Source organism: Polypterus senegalus, chromosome 14 (assembly GCF_016835505.1).
Source record: "Polypterus senegalus isolate Bchr_013 chromosome 14, ASM1683550v1, whole genome shotgun sequence".
NCBI classification, from domain to species: Eukaryota; Metazoa; Chordata; class Cladistia; order Polypteriformes; family Polypteridae; genus Polypterus; species Polypterus senegalus.
Window position 1 is genome coordinate 113,718,528 of NC_053167.1, and position 14,546 is coordinate 113,733,073.

Genomic DNA, 14,546 nt, shown 5'->3' on the forward strand with positions numbered 1-14,546 from the left:
CCTGAAGCCACTGTGGCCCTCCAGGGCTGATCTTAAGGACTCATGCCATATAATGAAGAAAACACAAATCCATGTGGACCTGGAATTTTAAAAATGTTGTTTAGTTTATGCTAAATGCAGTCTATAATTATGGCACTAATCATGACTGGCTATTAAAAATACAATTCTCAGTTCTCAGCTTTTACACTGCCCAAGCTACATTTCTTTCCTTAAAGTAAGATATTAAAATTAATTGGGTAAAATGTTGCTACCACCACCATTGCCATAAATGTGGTCTCAGATACAGTACATGGACAAAATTTTCAGAGCTCCATAACATCCTTGTGGAACAGGAAGGTCAGGTAAGGTGTGCCCTAAGGGACGATAGGTAAAGGGGCACCTTCGTTTTTTAGAGATGACTGGATGTTGGCATATGTTAATCAGATAAGGGGATGTGACTTTCTGGTCATTTCTAGCTTCAGTTTTTTACAGCTAATTTTAAAATGGGTGCAAGTCTCTTCTTTCTTCTCTATACTAAACTCGCTGATCATGACATTAAATGTGTGAATGACAGTCATTGCCACAAGCCACCCTTTTTAATGTTTTGAAAAAATTAATCTTTTCGAAAAGTATGGAGAATGTTTCTCACATACCATTGATGAAAACTATGGCTCTAACCTGAGCTTTAAAATGTTATATCATTTTCTTGACACTGGCTAACACTTTCATTTTGTTATTCTGTTGATGCATTTTTGTTCACAATCGGTTTATCAGATTGTAGGAGGAAGCTTTTGAGTTCTTAATACTCACACTTAATACCACCAATGAATAGTAAATTGATGAATTGTGCAGTCAAGAAGTACGAAGTGTGTGTTTGTCACATTCTTCACAACAGGTTTGTGTGACTTTCTAGATAGATAGATAGATAGATAAGACTTTATTGTGGGGTCACAGAAATTTCCCTTTTTGACACGCTCATGAGACAAACAGACCATAAAAATACAAATATAAGCAAACCATAAAAAAGAAAACCTACTTCATCTGATTCAGAACAGATACTGCTGAGGGTACAAAAGATTTCTTGTATGCATTCTTCCGCGCCAATGGGGTTTTATACCTCCTGCCTAATGGCAGCAATCTAAAGAACGCATAAAGAGGGTGAGAGACATCCTTCACAATCATGGTTGCCTTCCTCAACAGTGCACGGTTGTGCAGTTCAGAAAGGGAGTTTGAGGTGATCCAATTATTTTGGAAGCCTGGTTAACTACACGACACAGTTTTGTTCTATGTTTAACGGTTAATAAGTTGTACCAAGATGAGTAATTAAAAGTGAGAACAGATTCAATGAGTGATCTGTAAACCAGCGTTAAAACCTCCTTGCTAACATGAAAGGCTCTAAGTTGCCTTAGTAGATGGAGGCGCTGCTGTGCCTTCTTATATACAGCATCTGCATGCTGCATGAAAGACAGACAGGTGTCAATCTCTGTCCCGAGGTATTTAAAAGTCTGAACCTGCTCCACCAACTGACCCTGGATACTAAGTGGCTGGAACAGCGGTGATGGAGCCCGTCCTTTGGGGCCACAACACAGTTCCTTAGTTTTAGAAACATTTAACTCCAGTGAATTTTCTGCCAATAACTGAACCAGTCTCTGGACCTCCTGCTGATATGCAGAGAGGGCACAGGTATCAGTCATATGGGCCACCAGGGCCATGTCATCAGCATATTTATACAGTGTCATTGCTGCACTGCTGCAGGAAATATTATTTGTGTAGACAGAGAAAAGAAGAGGGATAGAACACATCCCTGAGGGAGGCCTGCATTTAAAACGGATGTGCTAGAACTCACAAACGCAAATGCACTCTTGCATATTTAGGACTTTTATGTTAGCTGACTCTTCCAGGCAAGCTTTTTAAGTTTGTTTCAAAAGAAAGTAAATTCTGTCACTTGGGTGGGTGGTTTATACTTACATTTAAATAAACTGTTTAGGCTTACCAGCTTGTCTCCCAAAGCACCAAATTATTAGGTTGTTCTTCAGTTCTACAACCCATTCTTATACAATATGTATAGAGTATTTCCTTTTAATCCTTACATTGCTAGAAGTTAGACACTACTAGTAAGTAACAGTAGGTAAATTATCTACTAATAGACATACAAACATACATTCTCAAACTAGATTAATGTAGTTCAGAGTCTTGGTGGGCCATCCTTTCCTGGGCAACACTAGGCACATGTCTGGAAACAGTGTGGTAGTCCATCAGAAAGGCACACACTCAGAAGGGTCTGGTTTAGAGTTGCTAGCCCATCTACCAGACATGAAATAAAGTCTTCAACAACTTAAGGAGAGCATACAAACTCTAGAAAGACTATAGCCAGGTGTAGAATTGACATTAGGATGGCACATTAGCTCAACAGAATTGATTATTAAGAAAGCAAAAAAAGGAAGCATTATTTTATTCAGGCCAAAGCTCTTTACCATCAGATCAAAGCAATGAAATGTCTAAATCAAAACACAAAGAAAGAATTATGATCATGAGCTGAAAACAAAAGTAATAATTCAGGAATATAAAATAACACGCTAAAAGTTTTTGATTGCATCCGTAATCTCGGACAACCAAGAGGTGAATGGCACTGACTTTTATATCATTGTGTGAGAGACATTATGCACTGCATACCTTTCATAGAATGCTCGTAGCAACAGCACTCAAAATGTTGGCATCCATATAAATCAACATGATGTTGGTGATAAGGGGTAAAATTCCCAAACCCCCAGAACTAAAAAAAAAAAAACAAGAAATAAAGAAAATAAATGAATGTTGCACAATTAAAAAATAAAAAGACAATTTAATCACTAAAAATGGAGAATTAAAGCATAAAAATAACCATAATCCCCTATGATTTCAATTGGTGTGATCCAACATACTCAAGGCAACGAGACCCAGCAACCACAGTTGTTAATAACGTTCTCCAATTATACTGCATGTGTACTGCAATGTTGGGTAGAAATAGAGGGGTTAACTCCAAGCTGGCCCAAAGCAGTTATGTATGTGTTTACCGTGACACACTGCAAAATAAGGGAAGGAATGAGCTGGGGAACCTTCACAATGAGCATCATTTACATGAGAGAAACAAAACAAAATGATAAACAAGAAAGAAGCTCAAAGATCAACAGCCACAGCCAGGTGATACAATTGTTCAGTTGAGCTGCTCTCACAAAGCAGGAGCTCTGTCTCCTGTCCTCTCTGCTTCAAAAATTAACGCCTTCTTCTGGTGGCAGGAGAGTTTATATATCGTGGAGCCCAGAAGAGGCAGGACTTCCAGGAAATGGGGGAAGTGACCATATTCGACTTCTCAGCATGCTTTGTAACTGTGGAGGAAATTGGAGAATGCATTAGCAATCGTGCCCCCTCTTGGCATAGAGAGTTAATACTTATCTTAAGAGGTCTTTTTACCTAAGCACTAGTGTGTGACCCCTGCAAACAATTTACATCCTAAGAAACTTTGTTTCCTACTTTGAGCTTAAGTAAGCTTCAGCTCACACCAAAAAAATAATATTATTAAATAAAAAATTAAAAGATAATAGTCAGTGAATTTATTAAAATGTACTATTGTGATAAACTTTAAGGTGTAGCCAGATCTGGAGCATAGAAATTACCTGGAACCTGAAATGATGCTAGATACAGACTTTGAGACGTCAATACCAATTTGGTGGAACCTCAAATTGTCTTAGATGCTGGAGGCTATCCATTCCCTTAAAGGTCTGACTTGTTGTATGTACTGCACACTACTGTTTCAAAGAGCTGTTATTGAGTATTTATGTTTTTTTATGTTGACTTGAACATGTTTGATTGTTCTTCTCTGATCTTTTTCAATTACAATATGAACTTTAAGTCACAGGTTTTTTTTCTGCTTATCATCCCATTCTTTGTAAACTATGAAGACGACAGAGTTAGAACATTAGATGAGGGCAACTGTTTCTGAGATGCTAAATCTACCGTGGTCGGCATTAAAAACCATCCAATGGTCAGGGTCATTTGCATTATTGGGTTGAAAATCAACTAAACTTGACAATGGCTACATGCTTTACAGATTGTGCTGCAGGCACATAACTGGCTATTTGGAGAAGCAGGCAACTTGCATTAAAGAGCAGGTGGACCTAATATAGTGGCCAGTGTGTATACCTGCTTACTTTACTTAGGGCACTCAAAATAAAAAAAAAAACAATCCCATTGTCTTTCAGCCATACAACAATAAAGCAACCCACTGACTTGGTTTACATGAGGATGGACTTAGTGCCCTTGCCTAGGTTGGTTCCTATGTTGTGCTCAAGCATCCCTGTTTAAAATAGAATAAGGGAGTTCAGAAAATAGATACAGTAATGATATAATTCACATTTACTCGGTTAAACTATTAATTAAAGACAAGAAACTGAAAAGAACAGAAATGTACTGAATTTGAATGGTATTGACTGACTTGTTAGCATAAAACGCTCTCTGAAAAGATCAATATAAAAGTGTTTCCTTAGAGAAACCACCTAGAATTAGATTTATGCAAAATCTTACAACAAGAGGACTTATTCTGTAAAGGATTTGTTACATTTAGTCTTACATGTTCAGCTTTTATCTAGGTGATAGATAGGAAATAAAGATAAAAGCAAGCTACTTCTGAAAATTCAGTCAAAATATACCGCAGTGCAAAACTCCACCTCAGTGTCATGTACTTGAGACATAAGAGTGAAGTTAGCAATTGGGGGGATCTGCCTGCATAGGGAAAACAAAACACAACATGCCACCCATTTCTCCCTTCACAGAAGCCACAATCACGAGGCTCTTTACTAAGTATGCAGAAAAGTAAGCAACATAAATTGCTATCGTAAAAATAAAGTTTAATTGGTTAGCCCACTCATATTCATCTGCTTTTAAGAGTGGATGTCTTCTGTAGACCTATTTATGTGGCATTGTTTAATAATCTGTACTATTTAACTGATACAGTAACATGTATGCTAATCTATCACTTGCAGACTGATAACAAGCACATTATAATATGTGAAGACAACATCAATTTATACTAATTTAGAACCTACACTTGTAATACAGTATCTTCTTTTGAATTATATGTGTTTGTCAATAGACAATATGCAGGTTCTTATCCAATTTTAGTATGGACAATGGCTATAAACATTTTTTCCTAAAATCTGTGACTTAGGGAAATAAATCAAATTTTAGTTTGGGGAATGCACATTTTATATGTCTGTTTTAATTTCCTTTAACTTATCTGAATTAACAGCCCACATTCAATATGCTTTTTTTATTTTAAAATGAGTTCATTTTAAATCATCAGGAGAGTGTGTTTGAATAGCAAGGGTTAACTTATTTGACCTTCAATCATAAGGAAATGTACTGTTTCTTTGTTATAAAAGATTTTTGTATAAATTGCCCAAATAAAAATACAAAAAACTGAAGACATGAATGTAGCAAAACAATAAACTCCAAACCTACAATATGTTAGCAGTGATAGAGCTATGGGTTTAGTGGATCCAGTAATATTGTTCCAACAGCAGTCCTTGATTGGGTTTAGCCCACCAAGATGTTAGTCAAAAAGCACTAAGTTAGAAAACACAACCCATACAACTACTGTATAAATTGGAGTCTTTTCCACAGTCTCTTTTAATATTCATCTCTAAAAAAGCTGCACTTCTGACTAATTGTCTCAGTCTGACTGTGAGTAATCTAACTTCAAAAGAGGGAAAAGGTCTTTCTTTGTTTAGTGGGAAGGTATGTAGGAGTAATATTGGGATTCACACAGTACCATGATATTGCATTCAACTTGTACCCTCACGCGATTCTGTTGTCATGTAAAATTGTGTCCTGACCTCAATGGATGATGTTCTTTGTCTGGAAGGGAGGCCGTAATGGAAGGATAAACATGGCCTGACATCTTGACTGGGACACCTGCTCAGAGGTACAGAAGGTTTCTATGGAACAGGATTATGTGTTCTTCTGGAACACCTGGTGGCAGAATCCCACCGGTGGAACTACCAAAAGTGACAGCCTTATTGGGGTTCCTGGGGGCCATCAGGAACCTTGCAACTTTTTTCAGGGACTTTTGGACGTCTGTGAAGGTACTGTACAATAAAAACACATCTTGCAGTTGTGTCTTGGAGTTTAGGGGCTCAGTGGTGCCCTTCTGGTTAGAATAGACAGACAAGGCACTATAAGACAGACAGACAGACACATAGATAGATAGAAAAAAATGAAAACGGAGCATTGTTCAGCATCATCATTCAGTGTCATCAACGTGCACAAAATACAGTTTATGTAAGCCCAGGACCAGATGACTCAACTTGTTTTATCTGTTTTCATTTTTTAAAGTAAAATATATGGATTTGCTAGTTCATTCATTAATTTTACAAACCTGCGTATCCAGTACAGGCTCCCGGAGGTTAATGTGGAAGGAACCTGGAGTATGTCAAGAAAATGTCTAAACATAACAGAAAATCAAAAATCACAGAGATACTGATCAGGCTTAGGATTTGAAACCCAGCTAATAGGGCTGTGATGCAGTGGCATTAACCACTTCATCACTATGCCAGGCATAAATCAATAATCAAAGGGTGATCAAAAAGTTCTCAGCCTGGACTTTTAAGAGAAATACTAGTAACACAATTAAGGTTTTAATTTTTAACACAGTCTCCATGAACTAACACACCATTTATAACGCTCATATAATGTTTTCATTTACCTAATCACTCTTCTTCAGGTAACACAGACAGACAGACAGACAGACAGACAGACAGACAGACAGATAGATAGATAGATAGATAGATAGATAGATAGATAGATAGATAGATAGATAGATAGATAACAAAGGCTCTATATCCTAGATAGATAGATAGACAGATAGATAGATAGATAGATAGATAGATAGATAGATAGATAGATAGATAGATAGATTCATCTGGGAACAAATAGAAAAACAAGGGACATAGGTGAGGAATTCCAGATACATCGGAGCATATCTTCTCAGGGATGTACCTGGAAGCAGTAGGTGTAGTGTGGTCAAGAATAGCTCAAGGATTTGTATAAAAGGAGTAGAAACTGTTGTTTAATGATTAATTAGGGAAATGTAACAGTGCAATGAGAAGATTTCTATTCAGAGTCACAGCTATAAAGAGCACCACAGTATAATTGTAAGTGAGGTTGAGATTCTGACATACCTACAGACTTTTGTCAGTGCTTTTTGCTTTAAACTGTTCAAATAAACCATTTATTTATTCATAGAATAAAATGTTTTGCTCATATATTGTATTCCTATTAGCTGAGCTTCCCAAAAGACAGATGTGAAAGACACTATATTATTTATTTATTTATTTATTTATTTATTGATAGATAGATAGATAGATAGATAGATAGATGTTAAAAGTATCATATAAAATACATTATAAAATATACAGGAACATGCCAATAGATAGTTATGAATGGTTCTACATTCAATATACTGTGAAAGGAATATGTAGATATGAAAGGCACAATGTAAAATACTTTGCATTAATGCGGAGTGTAACTGTGCTACCTCAAACCAGGTCACATGAGCTGGACTTGGAGCTTACCCTTCTATTCTGAACACCCTTGTGCCTAATTTATGTAACTGCCTGGTTTGTGTTTTTAATTTTCATACAATCACTTCTTTGGACGGGATAGGAACAGATTCATACTGCTCCATATATGTATAAAGTAATCCTCGCTATATCGCGCTTCGACTTTCGGCTTCACTCTATCCCGGATTTTAAATGTAAGCATATCTAAATATACATCACGGATTTTTCGCTGGTTTTGGATTTCTGCGGAGACTGTGTCTTTTAATTTATGGTACACGCTTCCTCAGTTTGTTTGCCCAGTTGATTTCATACAAGGGACGCTATTGGCAGATGGCTTAGAAGGTACCCAATCAGAGCATGTATTACATATTAACTAAAACTCCTCAATGCTATAAGATATGCTTCCTGCGCAGTGCTCGATTGTCTGCTTGTCTTTGCCTCTATCTCAACCTCTCTGACATTCTCTGCGCCTGACGGAGGGGTGTGAGCAGAGTGGCTGTTTGCACAGAAGCTGTTTGCCTAGTGAGTACGGAGGCACCTCTAAGAAATGCCGCTTTATCGCGGTGCTTCCAAAAGCACACTTATTGATTTTTGATTGTTTGCTTTAATCTCGCTCTCTCTGACGTTTTCTGCCCACGGAGGAGATGTGAGCAGAGGGCTGTTTGCACAGAGGCTGTTTGCTTAGAAGATACTGACGCTCCTCTAAAAATGCCGCTTTATTGCGGTGCTTCAGTAAACTTAAAATCACACGTATTGATTTTTTGATTGTTTGCTTTTTCTTTTGCAGCGCTCTCTCTCTCTCTCTCTGAAATTCTCTGCTCCTGAAGAGAAGATATATTTGCATTCTTTTAATTGTGAGAAAGAACTGTCATCTCTGTCTTGTCATGGAGCACAGTTTAAACTTTTGACTAAAGGGTGTTATTTCATGTCTAGAGGGCTCTAATCGTGGATTTTCATCTATCGCTGGAGTTCTGGAACGCAACCCCGCGATCAAGGAGGGATTACTGTAATGGATAGAGCAGAGTGAAAAAATGCATAAATGGAAGAACTTTTGGCTCATTTGAATACATTCCACCTGTGTATTTATTTACAGCATTTCCTGAATTGTTCGGTTCCCGATTAAGTTTATCAGTATTCATTAGAATGGACTGCAGGTTTGACCTGTGCCATTGCAGCAAAATGTTAAGAGAAGGGATTGATTTTCTCTGGTTACCATCCTTTTTTTGTATTTCTCTTTGAAGTGAGAGAATGTACAATATGTGAATGCTCAGTGAGTCCCACAGCCGCCTGAGACTGCTCACCTGGCCCAGTCTAATTCTGCTTTGTTGTGGTTCTGTGACCTAATATGAGAGCTGACTGTCAAAGGGCAGTTCTTTCCAGTGTAGATCACACCAGTGCAGATGGTTCACTTTTAAATGTGACTCAGTGGCCAACCATTCAGCGCAACATTCCCACCCCCTTCTCCCACGTGCTCTATTTGTGAAGCTGATTTTTCCAGATTGCTCCAGTTTCTTTACAAGGGAAAAAATATTTTGTTTTGTGTTTGTAGGATAAACTCAGTATTGTCTACACATAAATAAATAGAAGGCAGTACGCACCTTCAGTTGATCACTGTGATCTTGTAGAGACAAAATGGCCAGCAAGTCACATGGCATTCAGCACCTTCTGCAAGCAGAGAAGAAAGCCAAGGAGAAGCTTGATGAAGCCAAAAAAAGTAAGAAACAGTAAAGCTTTTTACATGCAGATTGCTTTTGGATAGCTTGGATATTATTCTTCTTTCAAGTCAGCCACTTCTGACTTAAGTGCATGTCTACATTTTCAGTCGCACAGCCAGCAGATATTACAGAAAACCAAGGTTAACAGTGACTATAAATTGGCCTTATTAGTGTGTGGGTGCGGGACTGCATGATTGGGCCCTACAATTTACTAGTGACCTATGCTGCTGGGTTATGGTCTGGCCAGCCGTGGCTCTGAAGTGGAGTAAGAGAGTTTGGGAATGCAATGTTAAATTATCATTTATCAATATGAAAAAAATGAAAGGATTTATCTTTTGATCTGATCATTTTTATGTGATTTTGATTAAGAGTTTATGTATTATATTATCCTTCCAGGTGTTGTGTAGGCAGCAGCCTTTTCCAACAGCTTTGTGACCAGTCTATGTATCTATCTATTAAAAATTAGAGATTATTGTAATAGCATAGAACAAACATTTTTTGAAAAACGAATTTTTCATTTATGTACTCTATACAAAGTTAGAAATATAAAGTAGCTGAAGGATCTGCATATGTACTTCGTCACTGAACCCATCTGTGTATGTGTGTGCTTATACAGTATTGTGTAGGTTTACCGTTTATTTTAGGAGCCTTCTAATGCTGCTGACAAATGCAGAAATTCTGTGTGAGTGAATTACAGGCACGTGTTGAGTAATGAAAATTTGTTATGCATGCAAAGAGCATGTAGGCATGCTGTATATATTGTACAGTATAAGCGACAAGGTGTAACTTGTATAAAAGTTAGGCACCTTTCACTTTCTTTATATGCTAGTCCTCAAGCCGATCGTGATTGAATATATTTAGCTTACTTTAAAATGTGCAATATCTGAGTATTAAAATACATTTACTGAATAAACTCATCTGAGTACTTGCGTATTAATATAGTTTGCCTGAGCTTCATGTGTGAAACCGTTAAGAGTGCAGTTGCCAATGTTTCCGCAGTTAACAAGGATGCCAGCAGCTTCAGTTGCTGAACGTGTTATTCTGCTGAACTAGTGTGATCACTCATGGGTCTTGTCAGCAGCAGTGCTAAGAGTATGAGGACCAGGTTTCAAGCCTTGAGGAAAATGAGTGGTAGCAGGCAGCAAGGCTAATTCTGATGTTGGTTATGTTTTTGGGGGCTGCGTTTATTTGTTTACAAGTTAGACTATTATTGAGGAACCTCAGATGAACAGAAAGTTAGAAACGTTTCAACATAACCTGAATAGACATAAACACCCTCCTAGATGATTAAATGATTGTGCACATTAAATTTAATAATTGCTTTTCCTTTACTTGATGTGCTGCACAAACAATGAGAGATATGCACCTTTTTTTAAATAGGGAAAACGCTTCAGGAGCCTTATTTTTCATCCCCTTAACACATTAAACCAGATGGGTAAATAGACCAGCATGAGCATAAAGCAGTCTGTGTAATCAAAGTTTATCTACAAGTGTTTATTTGGAATCTCCAAACCATCCTTTTACATTATATTTCCTGGTTGATGCTGTTCTTTATGCGGAGTTCAGATTAATAGAGAGAACACACAGGTTTCCTGGATGGACAGGCCCTTTGAAGTGGGAGCGCCCCGGAAAATACTACTTGAATTCCATGAGTTGTGACTTAATGCTGACCTTTCATCTCATTTGATAATATAAATTTTTAAAAACTAATTAAAATACCTGGTCAACTATTAGAGACATTTTTGCAATTGATCTAGATTTGGAGTGACAAAATATAAGTTAAATGCATTTAGTTTAATGTTATTTAAAAAAAAAAAAATTAAAGCTTATCTTTAATTGCTTTTTTATGTTGCTCATGCTGCAAATCAACAGAAACCTTGTTTTCCCCCCAAAAATCCAACCAGAATGGGAAGATGAAAATGAATCACAAGTGGGAACTCTGAAAACTCTCCTAGAATGTGAATGCTGCTTTACCCCAGGATTTTTCTCCCGCACCCTGGCTAGCATCACTGCTGGTTAACTGTTGATTACCAATCGCCCCCCTCTGAGTGACGATGTGTGCACAGGTCTGTCAGGTCCTCGAGAAATTAGGCAGACCCCAGGTCTTTGATAGAGGGGCCAGAGCAAGTGGAAAAGTAAGAGAGGGGGACACAGAGGTGCGATTTATTGTTCAGCAACTAGATAAAATCAGTTCTACAAAGTGCACTTTCCAAAAAGGTAAAAAAAATATATAATAATTAAATTGCCTTTAAAACATACCTATATATAATTATCGTCTTGTCTGAGTATTTCGCTCCCGGCATATTCAGCCCCTAACAAGCTCTCTTGTAATCCCTCTTACTAAAGATCAGAGGTTAGTGAAACTTTCTGTCATCAAAGATATTCAGTCTATCTACCGCAGCCCGAGAGAGAGAGAGAGGAAGGACAAAAGAAAAGATTAAAATCAGCTCTATTCCGTAAGAAAACCTGGACATTTCCTCCTCCTCCTCCCCCCATTCGCTGGGCTTTTTTTCTCTCTCCCCATTTACATTCCCAGCAAGTTTTTCTACGTTTCTCCCGCCATCAGTTGACAAGGGATCAGGTCCCCCGTTCCCCTGTCACGCGCACCGGGCCCCTTCAAACAAGTGAGCTGTGACTGCGCGCGTGCGCTCACCTGCTCACAAGATGGCGCTCCTTCGCGCACAAATACACCTAACTGACACCCGACACCTACAAACTGCTTCCTATGCCCGACTAGACGTATCTCTTCAGCCGGCAACAGAAGCCGCAAAAAAGAAAAATGAAGTTCATGAAACCTTACCGCACTTCCCTGTCTTGCCGCTTCTAAACCAACGGCAACAAGTTCGCGATTCCGAAAGAAACGGACGGGCGGTGGCCCATTCAGCTCCCCGAGGGCCCTTCAAGGAGAGACGCCCACAACGCCGTCCAAAATCCTCCGAAGACATGTCATTTGTTGGCCTCTGACATCGTCCTACACCCCTTCACCTGAAAGGATGCAGGTACGTGCCAGATCTTTATTTCTAATGCTGAGGACTAACCGGGCACAGTTAATTATATTAAGCAAGACCCTCCAGGTCTGGAAAGCAGGTGAGGGTACATATACCACTAAACTGTTGTGATGGGAGCTGCATCCTCACGAGGTCCTAGAACGGCTCACACTCGGTCTGTGACAGTTTCCTGCCTTCCTTGTCAGGCCATGGCACACTATGACACTGCATTGGACTAAGCAGGCCTGAGAATCCTATGTAGTTTAGTGCAGCTTACCAATCAACTTTATAGCAGAATGTATTAGATACTGACACAACTGTTAGGTGAAGTGAGACAGTTGGACAACCAGTCGGTCATAGATGGAGGTTGAACCTTAGCCTTGTGGTTTAATAACTTAAAATGTAAAAGACTTAGTGCATTAATCAAATCTAGTTTTATACCCAGTTTATATAATTTAGGGTCAAAGAGAGCCTAAGCATTTCCATGTAATACCAGGTTAAAGCAAGGAAACCGTGAAGCCGTGCTAACACTCCCACAACTGGTCATGTTCTTCATAAACAAAGCCTTGGTCTCTTTTGAGATGAGAAAAGGAAAATTGCCCAGAGAAAAACTCGCTGAGACTCTGGGAGTACTTGCAGACTGCACACAGTGGCTTGGCTTCTTGAACCCACTCTGCTGAAGCTGTGAGGTAGCTGCATTTGCCATTGCCCCACCATAAGCTTTAGTATAGATGGTTATGCCTGATTATCTAGATCCACAGCACAGTGGGCACTGAAAGTCAAGCAGACTTGTTTTATATATTTGATATAGTAATTTATCCCCAAGTATAGCACACTTTTTTTTTTTTTTTAAGCAGATAAGGTGCCTCCAAGTGCATCAGTATCCAGACTGAGCAGTCAGCTTTGTACTAATGCTTGTCTAAATGATTTTGATGAGAAGTTTGGATGACTTGGCTGTTAGCTAGCTGATGAAGGCTAACATACTAAATGGGCCCCTGTCATTTGTGAAATTTGCTGTGCTCCAGAGCTAATCTCTCTCTGTCACATTAAAAGCTACAATGCACTCTTGTCATTTTTAAATATAAATGGCTACAGAATAGAAAGAATTAGAAGGTAAAGAATAAGGTATGTCACTGGAAGGGCAATTTAGCATATAAACAAATACAGCAGAAAGCTCAATAATACTTCAAACCTTTGCAAGTCATGACAGTTTCCTTTAATTGCTGTATCAGAGGCTTCATTCTTAAATTGACTTGCACACTACAAAAAATGAGGAAGCAGGCTGCATGCACTGTAAAGAGTAGGAAACAGCACTTGATTTAATGGAAATAAGTGGTTTGAAAAAAAGGAACCCTCTTCCACCTGCCGCTGCCCTGCTTTACATTGTAAAGTGTTTTATTTTATCATTTACTCCTACTTTTGTTTTCCCATGCAGGAAAAGTGAAACGCCTGAAGCAAGCCAAAGATGAAGCCTTTGTAGACATTGAAAATTATCGGCAGATGAGAGAAAACAACTTTAAGCAGAAGCAGTCAACAGTAAGTCTGATTAAATTGTACTCATTAAGGCTGTAAAGCACATGGGCCACTGCTTGAATCTCCGCCCCATTTCATAACACAGCATGTGAGCAAGTCACTTAAATTACTTAGGCTTAAAACAGAAATATAAAAAGTAATATACAACTTGCAATGCTGTTCTTTTTTTTTTTTTTTTTACGATATGCAAATGGTTACTTTCATCTATCCATTCATGAAGAAAGCCTTTCTATCCAGTTATGGGAATGGGGTGGAAGTCTATCATAGGGCATGCACACCCTCCACACTCGCCCACATTCTCCAGTTAACCCAATGCACACGTCTTGAAGATGTGAAAAGAACACCAAACCACCTGAAGGCAAACCTACACAGATATGGGGAGAATAAGCAAACTCCATACAAAGTGACCAACTGCGGGATTCAGATGAAACTACCATGTAAAAAAACTCAAGTTCTTGTTGTGTTTAATTCAGTCAGAGACTAGATCTAACTTGTCTCTCTTTAAACCCTAATTTATAGTTCAATTTGCTGCACTATGAGGTAGTGTTTACTCTAAACACCCCATAAAAGGCGGATATTTGTACCAGTCATTGATTAGGCATGTTTTGATTCTTCAAAAATTACTAAAACTGTTAGCCCTCAGGGCGGTACGGTGGTGCAGTGGTAGCGCTGCTGCCTCGCAGTTAGGAGACCCGGGTTCACTGGACTTTGCACGCTTTGCTCCCACAGTCCAAAGA

General features: G+C 38.6%; 1 protein-coding gene and 1 long non-coding RNA gene across 3 annotated transcripts in view; one reads left to right on the forward strand and one right to left on the reverse strand.

The window, feature by feature from the left end:
* Positions 1-9,240, reverse strand: LOC120514684. Of its 2 annotated transcripts, none has more exons than XR_005630500.1 (4): positions 9,173-9,240; positions 2,901-3,344; positions 2,653-2,752; positions 1-79 (listed from the first exon to the last, which is right to left on the reverse strand). It is a non-coding gene; the product is annotated as an uncharacterized LOC120514684 (long non-coding RNA). The 2 variants fall into 2 exon arrangements; XR_005630499.1 differs by having other exon boundaries at positions 2,861-3,344.
* LOC120514683 (V-type proton ATPase subunit G 3-like) overlaps positions 9,100-14,546 on the forward strand; it is an 18,912-nt gene continuing 13,465 nt past the window's right edge. Inside the window, exons 1-2 of the mRNA XM_039735183.1 lie at positions 9,100-9,288; positions 13,712-13,812. Of these exons, the coding sequence (XP_039591117.1) occupies positions 9,207-9,288; positions 13,712-13,812 (183 nt within the window). The 5' untranslated portion in view covers positions 9,100-9,206. The remainder of the gene's footprint in view (positions 9,289-13,711; positions 13,813-14,546) is intronic.